This window comes from Megalops cyprinoides, chromosome 8 (assembly GCF_013368585.1).
Source record: "Megalops cyprinoides isolate fMegCyp1 chromosome 8, fMegCyp1.pri, whole genome shotgun sequence".
NCBI classification, from domain to species: Eukaryota; Metazoa; Chordata; class Actinopteri; order Elopiformes; family Megalopidae; genus Megalops; species Megalops cyprinoides.
Window position 1 is genome coordinate 27,830,531 of NC_050590.1, and position 17,551 is coordinate 27,848,081.

The following is a 17,551-nucleotide window of genomic DNA, read 5'->3' on the forward strand; positions in this document are numbered from 1 at the left end:
GAAATAGCTTCTTTTTCCCCACAGTTGAAACCAGGGAGGGATCATTAAACAGAGAAGCTTCAAGTGCATCTGACAGCACACCAGGCCAGTGTCACCATGTGTTCCTCTGGCATCATCCTTGTCCTTGGAACCAGATTGAAGTTTGGCTGTTCCTGTGCTAAACAAAAGGGCCTCTACGCACAATGACGCTGTCTCAGAAGTTCAGTGTTACAGCCAGTCGTAGCAGTGTTGGAGCCAGTCATGAACAAAATGTGTTGTCAAAAGAATTAATAAAACATAATTAACATAATAAAACCTGAATAAGCACACTGTTTACCATTCACATCTGGTTTAACTATCTGACATAAAAATGAAAGGCCATCTGAAGATGATACCCACCCATGGTTTCTGATATTAAGCCATGTTTTGTGTAAGAATGTAACACACTCTCAGATACCAATATATTTTTTATGCTTAAAAGTGAAGTGATGTGTGATGAGTGTAAAAGTGATTCTGAGATTCTGAGAATTTCCCAGAATGCTGTTACATTCAGTGCTGCTGAATGATGGTAGATCCTCATATTATGTCATTTTGTGTTGTAAGGGGGGGTCTCTTCTTAGACTTGGTCAGGTCACATCAGGTCACTGCAGGTCAGAGTGAGGTCTATGCTTGAGGAGAGACAATGGTGGTCATAGTATTCCCCATCAGCCCTGGTTCAGCTCGGCCCCCTGGGAGAACAGTGACTCCAGGAATGAGCTGCCATATGTGGCTGCTGATCAGGCCCAGCTGTCCGTCACATCACAGAGCATTCTAAGACCCTCCCCAAACACTGGTGTAAAGTTCTTTTGGCCCTCCCTGTAGCCTGGCCCACTCCTGTAAGTATGTGATGGTGTGGGTGTGGTCTCAACACCACCTGTTAGCCATTAGTTCAGCGGCCATTTTTTTGTGTCAAACTGATAGTTTTCCCGCCCTATTTTCAGGAGCCAGCACTACACTGTCTGATATAAGAGGTGTGAAGGCTTTGTGTAAAGGCCAAACTGAAGGTTGCTACTTTTTTTTTTACCCTTAAGTAGGAATTTAAAAAATTGTCCAACTTTTAACAGTGATGTGTGTAGACATGCAAATGACTTAAGTCTTTTAACAGCTTTTTAACATTTCTGTGATGCTTTGGAGAACCTGAGGTCGAAACAATCAAGTTAATGTTTCTAATTGGGGAATGAAACGCTGACCAGTAGCAGTGAGGAAACCACAGCCAAACTGTGGACGTGTTCTGCTCTGTGCTTTGAATACGTCGAGGGAATCAGTGTGCATTGAAACTCAGGCTTGCCTTCATTTCCACCAGCCTCTTTTTCCAAAAAGCTGCACCAGCAGTGGAGACTGGGGGAAGAAGGGGGTGGGATACACAGAGCAGGTGTGTAAACCCAGACAGCCCTGAAGGAAGTGGGGTGGGGGTGGGGGGCTCTGCGAGGTCCATGCTTTCACAGCTGACCTAAGCCATGGCCACACATACATCTCTTCCATCTCCTTCACGGCATCCCTCCAGGACTACTACGTCAGGGAATTTGTGCAGACCCTTAGCACAGGCGGCTACTGCTCTCAGGTGTCTGTAAATATTGAGAAGGCCTCAGATTTTTAACTCATCCACTTATTCGCCTAGTACTTTTTTTTTTTAAATAAATGAAGTGTGAAGCCAGAGCTGAATATCTGCGCAGAAAATGCAGAAACAGCTGAACCTTTAAAACACATGTGGTGTGAGGTGTCAGGATGTCAGCCTTTGAAAACACACCCCAGCAAATGGGAGGTGTGGTGCTAGACTCTTCAGAACGAGGGCCAAATTGGATTTCCAATCAAATAAGAAATCGCCTGCTGAAGTGACAGGCCCGCTGGCTGCCTCATGTTGGACAGCCACTGGTACGTCTTTGATAGACCACAGGACCTCCCTGGATCACTCCAATTCAGAGCAAGTGTCTGACAGAGGGGAAAACATACACACTCCCCTAGCTGCGAGGCGGTCTACGTCCGCGCGAGGGATCAGCTCTTAAATGTCTAATCCTTGTCCCGTTCATTTAAGTGACAAGAGACCTGTTTACTAGTACTGAAGTTTGTCAGGGTAAGTACTCTGAGCTGTATGCTATTTGAACTTGGGCCAGATGGGGGCTTGTCCAGTGTCAGGAGGTTTTATTTTATTCCCCTGAAGAAGAGCAGGAAACCCCTGGGGGCAGCAGTGGCCCATCCCAGTCTGCACCAGGACTGTCTGTCTGTGCAAGGGGTTCATGAGGAAGTGTGAACTCAGCATGGTCTATCTGGCAGGACTCTCCATGGCCATCACCTGGTGCTATCCCAGCCACTCCACGACTCACCCAGCCAGTTGTTAAGAACAGCCCCATATGACTGTTGGGAATCGGGGAAGAGGGAGGGACCCCAGATGCCTGTTGTTGGACCCCTCCCAACCTGCATCCGGCCAGTCCTGTCCAGCAGGGGGCACTACCCAAGTGTTCACAGAAAGGAGAATTAAACAAGGAGGAGCCTTAAAAGGTCAGCAGCAGCAGCAGCACCAGTGTCTTGAGAGGCAATAATTTATTGCCGATTGCAGCTCTCACAAACAAGATTAAGAGCTCCAGGCTACTCAGCCTTACTTACCTCCCACCAAGTTTAAATAAACATGTGTGATAACAGAAAGGGGTCTGATCTATTTAAAGTTCACATGTGGAAGCAATACTGCAAAGTGGCTTTTACATCACTTTTCTCTGGCCATTTGAGGCAGCGCTGGCTCTAATTTTAGACCCTCAACATATGCTGACGTTATAAGAAATAAACCAGGGTTGTTCTGCACGACTCTATGCTGTCACAAGCTTATTAGCCATGTCTTTTGTCTTACTCTGAGGGGAATGAAAGGGGATATTGTTAAGTATATATTTTCACAAAGGATTTGTCCTCCTTTTAATTAGATTTATTTGAATGAGTTTAACAGCCTCTTTATTTTTAGGAATGCCTTAAAAGTTAAGCAAAGGTTAGAGTTTCTCTGGGAATGTTTGAAGTGATGCTTGCCAGATGTAATTACATGATATGGTTTAACAAGGAAATTAAAGAGCTGTGCATGTTGAGTTGATTTTTTACACTGACTGCAGTTAAAAGGTGTAAATACAAACTAGGAGGAAAAGCTTGTTACAAAGCTTTGATTTAGCTTAAACATCTCTTACTTTAGTAAGGATTCCTCATGCAGAAACGTAACTTCTCTCTTACCACATCTTTCCCCCTTTCACAAATTAAAACCATCAAGCTAAATAATGTACAAGATGCAATGTGTACCCTCTAATAAAGGCCATGGTGTTATATTTTCTGTTCTTGTTTTGGGGATTTTGGGTGTTAAATGCAACCTGTCCCTTTTTCAGGGTGTTGTTTTGAACTGAACATGGGAAAGAAAGCCAGCGAGCCAAGTCCCACTGAGCTTTTTTTTTTTCAAACTTGTGAAAAGAATGAATTATTCAGTAGTAAGCATGCTTACAGCTGGCCATTTGGGGGCTTTGATCTAGGAATCGGGCATCTGCATGAATGCCCTTATTGTCATGTTATGTGTACACAGTGTGTGAATTATTGAAAATGGCGAGGCCCCCGCCTCATCTGGTAGAGATTACAGTGCAGGCATGCTGGGTGAAGGGCTGTAATTGAAAATCCCCAGATGCTGTTTATTTGGCTGGGGTCACATGATCTCTTGCAGTCAGTACAGCCTTAACAAAACGCACGCCACTATGGAAGCAATGGGTTGGCCTACCTCTCTGGCCTTGCCCCGCCTTACCCTGCCTCACCCCTCAGCCCCCCACAGCCCCCCCCCCCCCCCCCCGCACGCACACAAAAGCAGTGCAACACCTGTCTGAGCACAGGCAGGGTGCTGCCTCACACCAGGAGCTCTGTGTGTGTGTGTGAATGTGTGTGTGCGAGTACGTGCATGAGTGTGAGTATGTGCACATGCTTGTCCATGTATGCATGCACTCCCATGCATGTGCACTCAGGATCATGGCAAATGCGCAGTGCACCTACAGCTTCATTGAATGCTAACTTTACAGTGTGATTATACAACTTGAATGTGTAAGTAATCATATAACAATCTCACTTTGATACACTAAAGTAGACATTAACATGTTTGTTATTATTCTTTCTTGTTGTAGGTACATGTTGAGAAATGAGAACAAATTAAGTAATGTTACTCTTCATCATCTGTAAAAAGCATGGTAGTAGGTGGGTGTGTAATAGTAGTTATGCTAGAGCACCAATACAAAAACACATATAAACATACATGCCAGTTCTTCTAAAATAGTCTACAGTGAGCTATGTAATGTAGGATGGTGGGGGGAACATTTCAGCTTTATTTGCATTGCTAACATGATCCTTACTCCCTTCCCAAGAGGAACACAGAGAAAAAGATAGTGGGACAGACATGGAGAGAGAGTCACCTTAGCCTGAGCCACATTCAGTGGGAAAATTACATTGATGAAAAGATACCACTTGTCACTAGACAAATTTAATAAAACAATGATATAAGTGTCAGTATTATTGATTTCCACCCTTTTGTTATGTTCTTGATGATGATGATGATGATGATTATTAACTGTCACCTTACATGTTAATGAATTATGATTCATTGACAAACTAATCATTAATGTTGTCACTGTTATTTCAACTGCTTATTTGCTTTGGTCACACTCTAAAGTCTGTAAACATGCCAATAACGTATATGTGAATTGAACTGAGAGACCGACTGACAGAGATGCTTTTTGGATTTCTGGTGTGGCTAATGACATTAACTAAAGAAGCACCACACAGACTACACCGCCTTTCATCTGACACACCTGATCTGAGCGTGCTCCGTGAGCCCACAGCAGGTGGCATGTGCTGCCTGGTTCCCTCTGCCTGCCCGCTGCACAAACAACAGACAGACTGGTCTCTAAAAGCGCAGCTCTCAAAAACCCAGACCGAACAAAGACGCCTTTAGCTGTGCCGGCTTCATCCTGGATCATCCAAAGTTGACTGTAATTATCCACAGGCATCATCTTCATTTTGAATAGGATATATTTATTATACTGTGAAGACATTTTTGGGGGTTTTCAGATGCCGCAAAAGCTGCTTTGTTTGCATTCAGATTTTCTGTTGGCATCATGTGAACACTATGCTTGTGTTAAAGACATTGCCATTGGCTATACATGAAATCATGTTAGTTACATTAAGTGGAAGAGGGGACAGCAAGACTCTATGGCAACCATTGCCTACAGCTGGGCACATAATTAGAATGCCTCCTTACCTATAATTTGCATAATAGTTTTGGGGTGGCGGCATGTTATTAACATATGAAAAGGCTAAGCAGGGGTCATTGTGCTGTGCTTTGGAAATTAGGATAAAACCGAGGGCAGGAGAATGTTTGGAGCTGCCATTAATTGGAAATGACTACAAAGCTATGGTTTAATTATAATCTAGTGAGAATACTACTGGTGTTAAATTAACAAATTTCTGTTTCAGTTCTTTTCTTTACCAGTAGGAATTTGAGGATCTATTTGTAAATTTGAAATAAATGAGATTCTGCTTGCATACAAATGCCTTTGTAATGCCAGTAGCACTTGTTGCATTTATATTTAAATGTAGTTTTGTGTTTGTTGAAATGTATATGTCTTCATATGTAAATGTAATTTAAATGCACTCATTGAGTCCTCATGGAAGTGGGAAAATACATACCCTGGCCTTACATTATTTTTAAATGACTAAAAAAACATTGTGGTTTTAAAAATGTTTTGCTCTTTGTGTTGAACAGAATTAACCAATTCTGAAACATTTATAAATGTGTGACTGTGATCCTTCAATGTTTCATTCTTTGGTAAGATTTTTTCCCCTCTTTTTAAAGGTCGAAATGAATTGATAGCCAGATACATCAAGCTGCGGACAGGAAAGACAAGGACAAGGAAACAGGTGAGAGGGACTGACTGGAATGAGTGCATGCGTTAATGAGGAGGGGTGATGGGGCCACACTGTATACCCGTACTCCACCTGAGCTGACTGCTAGCAATCACCTCTGGCCCACAAGGTCACGTCCCCAAGCCCATGAACTCATTGGAGGTTTTGTCATCACCTAAGTGACTAAACCTGCACCGTGGGTGGGGTCGGCTGGCATGGCCTGACTGTGGTGCCTTTAGTGAAATGGGGCATAAATGTACTTATCTGATGCTGCCAGAGCAAGGAGGCCTGGTGGTAGTGCCATTAGGGGGAGGTGGCCAGGCTGTGTGAGGTACTGTAGAGAGAGCGTATCTGTATGTGCCGCTTGCTGGGGTCCTGGCTAAGCTTCTGCACCATGCTTTGCACAGTTGTCAGACCATCTAACCTGTGTTACTCACACATGCACACACTCATATACAGCCCATTGCATAGCTATAAAGCTCCCTGAATGCACAAAGACGTGTGAAAATGAAAATAAAACTACCTAGGGTCTGTATGCAGTGAAGGTCAGGTCACATAAATTGAGTACATACAATTCTGCCAACTGCCTTTGTAAAAGGGTTTGCACTTTTACATAAGAAATTTTATTATTTTATAAATTCTGTAGATAATTCTTTTTGTAAAGTTAAACAATTTTTGAGACTTTTCGTCAGCAAACTGAAATGGCTGTATACCACCTCCTTAGCCAATATGGTTGCTAGCTAGTTCGTAGTAACTAGAATTAGATGTTAGCTAGCTAGCTAGTTCACTAATTGTTCAGTATGAAAACAGTTCTTTTTTCCATTCTTATCATTTATTAACTACTTACATTCTGTTGTAATTGTTCGTTATTATTATATAGCTATGTTCAACAAGACCCTGATTTTGGTGAAGTATTTCGGCCACAGTAGTTATAAAAGCCCAGTTTACCTGAGTCGCTAGTCCTGCTTTCACATCAAGTATGTTTACATATGTGATATAATCTAATAATGCAGCACTCTCAGGTGTTTCCTCTGCATAGCGTACTCTGTGCCACCGGTCTGATTAAAGCAATGAAAGAGGGGTATGAATGAGAAGCAGTCCACCCTCACAGTATGGGATTTAAGCTTCCTCCATTGTCCCCCACATTGATATTAACATGCATTGTCACATATTATCCCACAATTTAGGCCACTGATTATTTCAGCGGTAAGTAAAATCCATATGAATGCTCAGAGAGCATTTCTGCCTGTCCCCTCCCCAAAGAATACTAGACTCGCCTATTCTCATTCCACACACAGATGCTTGCGTCTGTGCCAAGTTTATGTGGTGAGGGAGCCCGCGTTGTCCTTAATCACCTCACTTAAGTGATGAAGATGAACAAGATGCTGCTTGCATTGCTGAGAGCTGGGTGCGTGGCTGGGAATGCTCTGTGTTCTACTAGCTCAGCTGGCTGAAGACACCACCAATTCCCTGAAGTGTTCTAAACAAACTGATATGTAATTCTTTCTATATTTTGGTTTTCTTGTTTTTTTTCTTCTTGTTTTGTTTTTATTTTGTTTTCTTTCACACATTTAAAAAATGGAGGTGTCTAGTCACATACAGGTCTTAGCAAGAAAGAAAGTTCGAGAAATCCAAGCGGCCATCAAGGTAGGTCTGGCTTTGCCCGGTCGCGGGGGGCTTTTCATCGCCATGGTTACAGGCTGTTCCTTTGTTTTCCTCCCTCCCCCTACCCCGCAGGTGTCTAGTCACATTCAGGTTCTTGCCAGAAGGAAATCTCGAGAGTTTCATTCCAAGCTAAAGGTATGCGCTTCTCTGCTTTTGGGCTTGTGGTTGCTATGCGTCTCACTTCCTGTTTCCCATGGTGACACAGTGAATGCCTGGGTCTGCCATTCCCGTAACCTAGATTCCTTGCATGTGACAGTCTGCTTAGCATTCTACTACCAACCCCTTCTCATCGCTGAGCTCCTCCCAGCATTTGGATGGGAGTTTGTATTTGTGCTTCCCTTCTCTTTTTGACAAACAAGTGCATTTGCTTGGAGCTGAATGTGAGCGATCCCTAATCAATCTCTCAAGATCTTCTGTGAACACAGTCCATTGTTCAAACTGATTCTTAAAGCAAATGTGAAGAGAACACCGGCTACAAAAAGTAATATGGATGTGAAATGTAATATCCTCTGGAGAAAGAGGTTAGAAAATATTACAGATCATCTCAATTGTTTGCTGCAAGTAGGTCTGTATGCTTGTATGAACAGTCCTTTTATATGTGTTTTTTATTTGAGGTATATTTTCACATAAGACAATCAAATAAAAAGGATCGAATAAACTCAATATTTGCTGGTGTACAAATATTGATAATAATAATATAGATTATTTAAAAATGCTCAAAATAAATGACACTTGTTTACTTTGTAGAATGCCCTACTTTCATTTCTTGTTGGCTTGCTGTCCTGAAACAGATTATAGCAACAAGCTTCACAGCACCACAGGAGTGTATGTGGTTTTGTGTAAATGGGGCTGCATGCTGGCAGGATGCATTGGCTGTTGGTGAGTGGCTGAGAGCTGGAGTTCAGAAGTCATAGGTCAAAGGCCAGTGCTTATATCCTGTTGTCAGACACAGGGTCCACCTGCTGGGCTATATTAAAAAGGATTCACATTCAGGCTGTTAGACAATAATACTATTACAGTGCTCTTTTGCTATTGTTTTAACACAGTCTTTCTTCCCTCTCTGTGCATAGAATGTGTCAGAACAATGAAAGACACAAGGCTGCAGCATCTCTCATGCTCACACTGTGTCCTGTCATCTCTTTTTACTTCTATTCAGTAACTCAGTGGCTATCAGTTGAATTCCTTAGGCTGCATTAATGACAGATGGAAATTGTGGAAATGTGGAAATTCACAGTTTCACAAAGTCAAACATGAAATAGATCTTGAAAAAAGTGTAAATGTTAAGCACACTACTCTTTACCAAATGTGTCCCCTTACAAAAAAGTCTTCTATGAGACATTTTGTAAGGGTCACACTTTAGGTTTCTCTTTCTTCTCTTCTCTTCAATGACAGCTCCTTCCAATGGCATATGTCTCCACATACTGTATGTCAGTTTATTCTGACAGACCACTGACTTCTCATCATTTGGCTGTGCCTGATATTAGTGGTAAATGGAACATTGGCAACTCCATGTGTCAGTCAGCCATCTTAAATACTTGCGACTGTCTGACCTCATTCATTCACAGCCAATCAGGGATGGAGAGAAGTTTAAGCTAAGGCCCTCCATTTACAGAGAGCACTGTGGTAAATCTGGTCCCTTATCTCATATCTGCTGTGTGCTCAGTGAAATGACTGTGGAGGCCCTACTCTGGATGAGTATCTGATGATCTTAAACAGCTTATAAAACACCAATTGCTGTCTGAACTTCGGAGAGCTTGATAAACCAAGAGTATTTTATTCTTGAAAATGGCAACAATAATTAAATGTGTCAGTAACCATAACTATGTGGTGACTTTGTCTTATGAGGAGAATTTCTTGCTATGTACAGTGAGTTGTACATAATATGCTAAATAACTGCCTATAATTTGTTACCTTAAATGCCACTACTGGTAATTAAAAAGATTTAACCCTTTCTTCACATGCGGTACTTTGAAAGGAAGCCCACAATGATATCAAGCAATGTGAGACAAGATATCCAGACAATGCCAATGGAATTTTTCAATACATAAGTGGAGTTACTAATGAAGTGGATGAAAGCATCATGCACTTATGTGCTTTGAACTCATACCAATGAGAGTGCACTGCTATTATATTTTTAAGTTCCAACCAGTTTTCAAAATACAATCAGGCCCAGTGAATCAGCGATGTAATTTATTTTTCATCTTCAAATAATTGGATATTTTGTATTACATATGAAATAATCACTTACAAAATGTAGAACACAATATATTTCAAGATGAATCTGCAAATTTGAGAAGGTTGTTGGTAGGGCTGGGCGGTATATCAACTTTTTAAGGTATATCAATATATTTTCAAATGAGATATAGGATGAGAAAATACCGTTTATATCAATATAGTTTGATGTTGCGTTACATAACTCGTTTCTTCTGTAAAGCCATGCCAGTGTTTGCATTTCTCCTCTCCCACACTTTCCATGCAACCCTGCCCCCACTCTCCCTCTGCATCTGCACGCAAACCCGCTGTTCTGTCGATTTGTCCTACCTTATCGCGATGTCCTACCGTAGCGTTAGTCATATCTATAGATATTTGCTACTCTGTCAGGAAATACTACTGCAACCTTAGAAGCCAAAAAAGGTTGGTAATTCTTTTTTACCTTATCAGAAAATGGTTCTAAGCTAATTACAATATTGTTTTCATTAATTCATCCAAAAGCAATTTCAAGAATGCTGTCAAGTAAATTTTAATAATAGGCAAAGCCTACTTACAATTTATCCATCACATAAACTATGTATTTCGACAGTCTAGTTTACATGCTGACATGTAAATTTGTAGTCTAGTTTGTCCATCAACAATAATCAATACCAACATAAAACTTAAGTAGCATATTTTGATATTCTAACCTTATCAGTAAAGACTACCAGGATATGACTATAGAATGTTCTGAATATAGTCTGAATTACCTTATCAGAAAGTGTTACCAACAGAAACCTACAGGTAGCAAATTTCGATAGTCTGAAATAGCTTATCAGAAAATGCTACCAACATAAACCTATTTTTATTTAATATAGGCTATTTATTTTATATATTTTTTCATTTATATGTTGATATATTGTGCAGCTGTATATTTTCAAACAGGGTAGGCCTGTTGATATTTTTGTTCTGTTTACATTTTTATTGTTATTTGCACAGCTGTGTGTTTTGTTAAGGAGAGGAAAACCTGTAATTGTACTCTATTTTAATCAGTGTGTTATTGTTGTTGAAAACAACTGAAGGGGCATTCTCAGCGATAGGCCTATTTTTATTTAATATAGACTATTTATTTTATATAATTTTTCACTTATATGTTTTGCAGCTGTATATTTCCAACAGGGAAGGAAACCCTGTCTTTGCATTTTATTTTGATCACAGTCTGTTTTAAAAAAAAGTGCTTGTGACATCTCACATGTGGCTTTGACTTACAACTGAACATTTAGCCCACTTCGTAGAAAATAGCGAGATATATATTGTGTATCGCCATTCAGCCTAAAAGTACCGAGATATGATTTTTTGTCCATATCGCCCAGCCCTTGGTACCATTTTGTACTACAGCCCTTTAAATAACTGTCATCAATTTTATACTTGCAGTTGTAGTGTTCCACTAAATTAAATCTGGTTGCAAATTATTCCCACAGACTGACATCTTTGTTGGAATATGGTCAGATACTCTAATACCAGAAATATTTGCAAGCTTTCTATAACAGGATTTTTGAAAACCAAAACAAATGGGCAGCATTTTTGGTGCTATGGTTATATCAGTTGTCTCCTGATGCAGATGACAAAAATGAGCATATTGCTGGCTCCTTTTTTTACAATGCATTAGCTCACCCAAACTGTTGACATGCTTGGATTCCAATATTTAATTCAGAACTATTACCATTTTCCAGTGAATTCAATTGTTCCTTCAACTGTTTGGAAAAAAGGAAAAGTGACAAGTGCCCTTGACTAGATTTGCTTACAATGAACTTAAATCAGCTATTTGGTGCATTTCCTTGATTAAACATCTTGACCTACATTCATGGAGTGGAAATTTTCCTTATGGGTGGTTTGCAAAATGTTCTGGGTACAGACATATGTGGACTTACGTAATGCCCATGTTACGAGGAGGGAGAGCAGCCACCAGCTCAAATGTCAGTCTGTTTCAGGAAACATTCTCATTTTTTGAAGTGTGTGCATCATGTTGACTTGTAGCATGTGTGGCCCCAGGGCTAAGGACTGCAAAATTACAATCAATCTTGTTTGTTTGCATTCAGGTTACAAGCATGGTAAGTATAATTCCCAGTCTTTATGGCTTGGCTGTGCTTTGGCCCTCCTGTAGGCTAGACGTTCAGTATCTCTTCTCCTAGCCTGTCACCCTCCGCTTCTGAACCTCTGCCATGTGTTGGGGCCCACACCAGCGGGCTCCACACCGCTCAACCTCAATGCACAGCTCTTGCCAGCATGCTCATCTCCAGCATTTGCCTGTTTATATGCCCACCCACACGTCTGCAGCTACATAACAGCTGCTGTTCATAGCATTGACATTCCACCTAAATGTCTATGAAACCTTTAAGACTTGCTGCTTGCTCTGCTCCGTGCTGGAAGGAGAAACTCTGCACGGTTTCTTTGTGCTGTTGTATCAAATGAAATGTTTCAAAAGGAAGGCCAAGGCCCCCCTTCCCTAAAAGAAGGCTTATCACTATGTAGCAATTTTTACTCATTACAGCAGCAATCTTGGATTAGTAGAGTTTACACAAACGTTACATAAGACTTTAGAGTACTTTAGAGAACGTTTTCAATTTTTTAAAAGTTTAAAATGAAAAACCAAGTCAATGTGTCTGACAGATTGACAAACACATATGAGTCTTTGTACTTATGTGTACTGTTAGAGTGAACAATTGAAATGGCATCAGCAGTGTGCCGAGTGCCTTGTAGAGATTCTTTACTTCAGCATGTGTCCTTCCAACTTGTATGTGACAATCCCTGTGTATGGCTAACAATACTTTGTCAGACATTGGAGATCTTTTTTTTTCTGGAAATTGAAAATGCATGTCTGGGGAAAGAATGAGTTTTTATGGCTTATAACATGCTACAACAGTATTTTTTTTATTTCATCAGCTTCAGGACTTATTCTGTACAACAGCAGTGCATATTGGACCAGTAATGCATATACAGGAATTCAGTTCTGTGCACCTAATGGCACGTTCCTTTCAGAAGCAAAGGCATTAATGGCTGAGGTGATGCCACCTTCTCTTTTCACTTGCTTGAGCTTTGACTGTGGAAGGCCTCTTTGTATGAGTCTCTGCTGCTGCTGTTGTTGTTGGTTTTATGCCGCCACTCTCAAGTCTTTCTGTGAGTGCTAAAGCCCTTTGTGAATGCTGTTGAAGGATCAAACCGTGAAGGACAAAGCCCTACAGAGTATGGCCTCCATGTCGTCGGCCCAGATCGTCTCAGCCACCGCCATCCACAACAAGCTGGGCCTGCCAGGCATCCCACGGCCTGCCTTCCCTGGAGCAGCTGGGGTAAGAGGCCCACTGCTATCAGCCCGCCCAGGCCACCACACCGACACCCTGCCCAAATCCCATTTCACACAGCAAAGGTCCAGAAGGCTGGCCACATCTGATAAGTGTATGGAGCAAACAAATGGTAGTAAAGATAAACATGTAGCAACCAAAGGCCCTTCTGTCACTCTGGTATGGTTATTTTTGAGGTATCCTTTGAAAAACTCTTGTTGAACCCAGTTGAAAAATAACAACAGTATGTATGTTTGGGTGGGATTGTTTTGGTTGCCCATTTATTTATCTGTTCTCTAGTTTTGGCAGGGTATGATATCCACAGGCCAGCCTGGATCATCTCAAGAGTAAGTACAATTCTCCAAACATTCTGTTTGGAATGTCCTGTCCTACCTTGACCTACAGTTCCATTTCCCTCATTGTATCATTGTGTCAGATCAGTGTCAGAGGAGCCTTTACGGCATTTACCAAAGACTGAGATGGGAGGGATCCAAAAATGAATTCTCAGTGCGGCTTTGTTTGTTGCTTGCTGCATGTTGCCAGTAATGTCCTCAGTCTGTTGTGCTGTAGACCTTCAAGACCACTGCATAGTTCTAATGTTCTTTTCCGTTGTGTAGCATTAAGCCTTTTGCCCAACAAGCCTATCCCATCCAGCCCACAGTCACAACACCCATTTCAGGTAAGAGTCATCTGAATTGAACTGTTTATGGTAAAATTCAAACTGAAGATCATCTACATGTATCTTTATGTTTGGACCGTCTACCTGTGCCACATAATATCTTTTAACTTTTCTTAAATGTGTGTCCTAGTGCTGTTGATGATTTGATGTTTGCTTTCTGTGGGAAAACTCCAGGGACTAAGTGGCAGAATTTAGCTGAAAGGCAGTGAATGGCAGGGTGATGGAGTGGGTTGAGTGCTAATGGGGGGGGGGGGGCTTTGGGTCCCCAGGGTATGAGCCCCCGACAGCTCCAGCACCCACTGTCCCAGCCTGGCAGGGACGCTCCATTGGGACATCCAAACTGAGGCTGGTGGAGTTCTCTGCCTTCCTGGAGCAGCAGCGGGACCCGGACTCTGTGAGTACCTCACTCCACAGGGCATCTTTGACCCAAAAGGCAGGCCTGAATAGCTGCTTACCACAGTACATAAGCATTGCATGCAGCACTATTGTAACATCTGGAGCTAAGTCTGGCTCCAGTGTAATACCTATAGTATCTGACTGAGGTACAGAATAGTGATTCAGCCCTTCACTGGGTTTCAGCTACAGCGGGAGGTCTAACACGGAGTTTTCCAGATATTCCTAAATCACATAATTCTGGTAGATGAAATGAATGAAATTACCAAATGGTCAAGTCTAAGCTTTCAAGGGCAGGTTACCATTAAAATGACGCAACATTTTTACACATTTTAAATTTGTTCCAAGCTACAGTAATGTTGACACATAGGCATTGAATGCAAAGACGAGTAGCTCCTGCAAAACCAAGCAATTTTAGGTGATCTGAAAGTTAAATTGTGGTATTTCTTAGGTTTTGAGATAACTACATTAGTATCAGCCACCTCTACCTACATCAGTATCATCCCCAGTCTTTCACATATGCAAAGACAGGCCATACAAGAAGAGTCATGGATCAACAAGCCTGAGCTCATGCTTTTATTGTCCTTTATTGGACATACAGCATTCCCCACTGATTTCCTAAGTGATACTTAAGCATTTCTTTGATATTGCACGATATAAGCCATTTACTTTACAATAGCCAGAATGTTTGAAATGGTTGTGCTCCCTGAGGGCTAATCCTGTGCCTGTGCACAAAAACTAAAGGGCAGCATTGAGTTGGAAACCCTCATAATAAAGACTGATAAATGCCATATTCTCAGAAGTCCCAGCATGAGTTCTCAGAATTGTTTAGATCTTCTCAGAATTACTTTCCACTGGCAGGGAGGCACGCTGTATGCAGCCTACATTTGAAGAATACTCAGTGGTCTTACACTACATTGTTTGTTTGCTGGATATTTACTGAAGCAATTCAGACTACGTACTTCATCTTGGTCAGAGATACAACAGTGCTGTCCCTTTCAGGGTTTCAGATGTTCAACCCACTACACTGCTGGCCCTCCGCGCTAATACCTTTGAGGGAACACATCAGTCACATAAAATAAAACCCTTTTATTGTTGAAGGTACTGTTTACTTTAGAACAGACAGGTGCAAAACATGCATCAGCACACACTAGTGCAACACATTTTGCTCGTGGTCACTGTCCCTATCTTCAAAAGGAGTTATTTGTTATAAGCATTTTGAATTCACTTTTAGAAATATCAAAATAAGCAGCAGCATGCAGGAAAAAAGCTTGAATGAGTGTGGGCTCTAAAGCTGTTTCCTCTTCTCCAGTACAACAAGCATCTCTTTGTGCACATCGGACAGACGAATCACTCCTACAACGACGCGTTGCTAGAGTCGGTGGACATTCGTCAGATTTATGACAAATTCCCCGAAAAGAAAGGTGGGCTGAAGGAGCTGTTTGGCAAAGGCCCGCAGAATTCCTTCTTCCTTGTCAAGTTCTGGGTGAGTTTCACATTACAGGCACTCTGGCGCTGCACAGAAGGCTTAACACTCACTGTGTGTGTGTGTGTGTGTTTGTGTTTGTGTGTGTGTGTGTGTGTGTGTGTGTGTGTGTGTGTGTGTGTGTGTGTGTGTGTGTACATACATGTGTGTATGTGGCCTGTAATGTAGAAGTGGGTTTTCAATGTAGAGATGGGTCTGGATTGTAGAGGTGTGTCTATAATGTAGAAGGTGGGTCTGTAATGTAGAGGGGTCTGTAATATAGAGATGTATCTAATGTAGAGGTGGCTGTAATGTAGAAGGTGGGCTGTTTAAACTTTATCAGGGGTTGTTTGGCAAAAAATAAACCCATTGATTATATTTTGTGCAACGTTAGTTAGGCATTTCCAGTCAATATTGTAAAGCTGTTTGCTTACTGCAGTGGTGGCTGGTGAGCTGGAAACAGGGGAAGCCTAAAAATTACCTTTAAATCTATCATTACTTTCAACCTGTTCCCCTTTATCCTCCTTGAATAGCAAAAAAAAAATAATTCACAGAATAATCTAACCCAATCGCTTAAATAGAGTAAATGATTATGCTCGCGAAATGGCGCAGATTTAGTTTAGTAGTTTGTGTGCTTGCAAAAGCTACACAACATGTGATTGTTTAATTAACAAGGATGGCATTTATCAATTTAAATTACGTTACATGCTCATGACACATCACAGCTTTTGTGAGGTCTGTGTTCTAAACGTTATTGTTCATTGCACTCAACCTAATCTAAAAGTTTATTCTCAATAATTTTAATCGATTTAACTAAATTTATCTCCGTTTTGTAATTTGAATTTTGTAACACAAGAAAGGTATAATGTGAAACATTTAAGAGAAAGCTTTGGGATTACTTGCCACTTAATTATTCAAATTGCCATCCTTGTTAGTTAAACAATCTCATGCTGTAGCTTTTGCAATGGCACACAAATTTCAGTCAATCTGTGGTGTTTCGCTAGCATAGTCATTTATTCTAATTATGTGATTGATGTTGATTATTCTGTGAATTATTTGTTTTATTTTTAATCAAGGAGGATAAAGGGGAACAGGTTGAAAGTAATGATAGATTTAAAGGTAGTGTTTGCGCTTCCCCTGTTTCCAGCTCACCAGCCACCACTGGCTCACCACATCTAACCAAATACTACTAGTTTCTCTTTCTGAAAATGTATTAACTTGTCGCAAGCTCCTGCTTATATGGGAATGTAAGGATCAATAGTTGGTTAATGCTGTAGTTTTGTAGACAAATACTGTGTGTACTGATCAGTGGCATGGCTGTTCTGAAAGATAACTGTTCCAAAGTGCATGAGTGAGTGTGTGCTTGTACATATGTGTTTGTGTATATCTGTGTTTCATGTAAAGGCAGAGTGGGCACCATTTAAGGATTGTATGCGTTTGTGTGGTACATCATTTAAGTATGAATGCTGGTTTCTTTAAGTGGATGTTGTGGATGTGTGCAGTCAGTTTTATCCGAGCCTCACTACTTTTAGAGCAGTGCCGCTCATGCAGTGTTCAGCCTTTGTTTGAACACCTGCCTGCTGTCTGGCAGGTGCTAGGGATTGTGGGATACAGGGGGATCGCCCGTTGCTCTCTGTTGAGGGAAATTCACATTTCTCTCCCTTTCAAGCTTCCAGTGTTTACACTACTGCTATTAGCTTTGCCTGAAGCCCTTAATAGTTATTTGGATTTTAATCACTGAGGAGCTGTGTATCATTACATATGGATGCTTTTTTTTTTTGTTTTTAACTTTTGGTGAAACCAGGAGTTCAGTGACTGTAATTTAAACTTGTGAAATGATCGATATACCCCTTGTTCAGGTAGGCAGTAAAAAATCATTATCACATGTTATTCAGGTGCTGT

At 41.2% G+C, this 17,551-nt stretch overlaps 1 protein-coding gene across 6 annotated transcripts in view; it reads left to right on the top strand.

The window, feature by feature from the left end:
* LOC118781773 (transcriptional enhancer factor TEF-1) overlaps positions 1-17,551 on the top strand; it is a 62,901-nt gene that overhangs the window by 41,937 nt on the left and 3,413 nt on the right. Inside the window, exons 4-11 of one of the 6 annotated variants that reach the window (XM_036534823.1) lie at positions 5,870-5,934; positions 7,504-7,719; positions 11,874-11,885; positions 12,987-13,121; positions 13,413-13,459; positions 13,730-13,791; positions 14,061-14,185; positions 15,497-15,670. In XM_036534823.1, coding sequence (XP_036390716.1) covers positions 5,870-5,934; positions 7,504-7,719; positions 11,874-11,885; positions 12,987-13,121; positions 13,413-13,459; positions 13,730-13,791; positions 14,061-14,185; positions 15,497-15,670 — 836 coding nt within the window. The remainder of the gene's footprint in view (positions 1-5,869; positions 5,935-7,503; positions 7,720-11,873; positions 11,886-12,986; positions 13,122-13,412; positions 13,460-13,729; positions 13,792-14,060; positions 14,186-15,496; positions 15,671-17,551) is intronic. The other 5 variants (XM_036534824.1, XM_036534828.1, XM_036534827.1 and 2 more) reach the window with 5 other exon arrangements.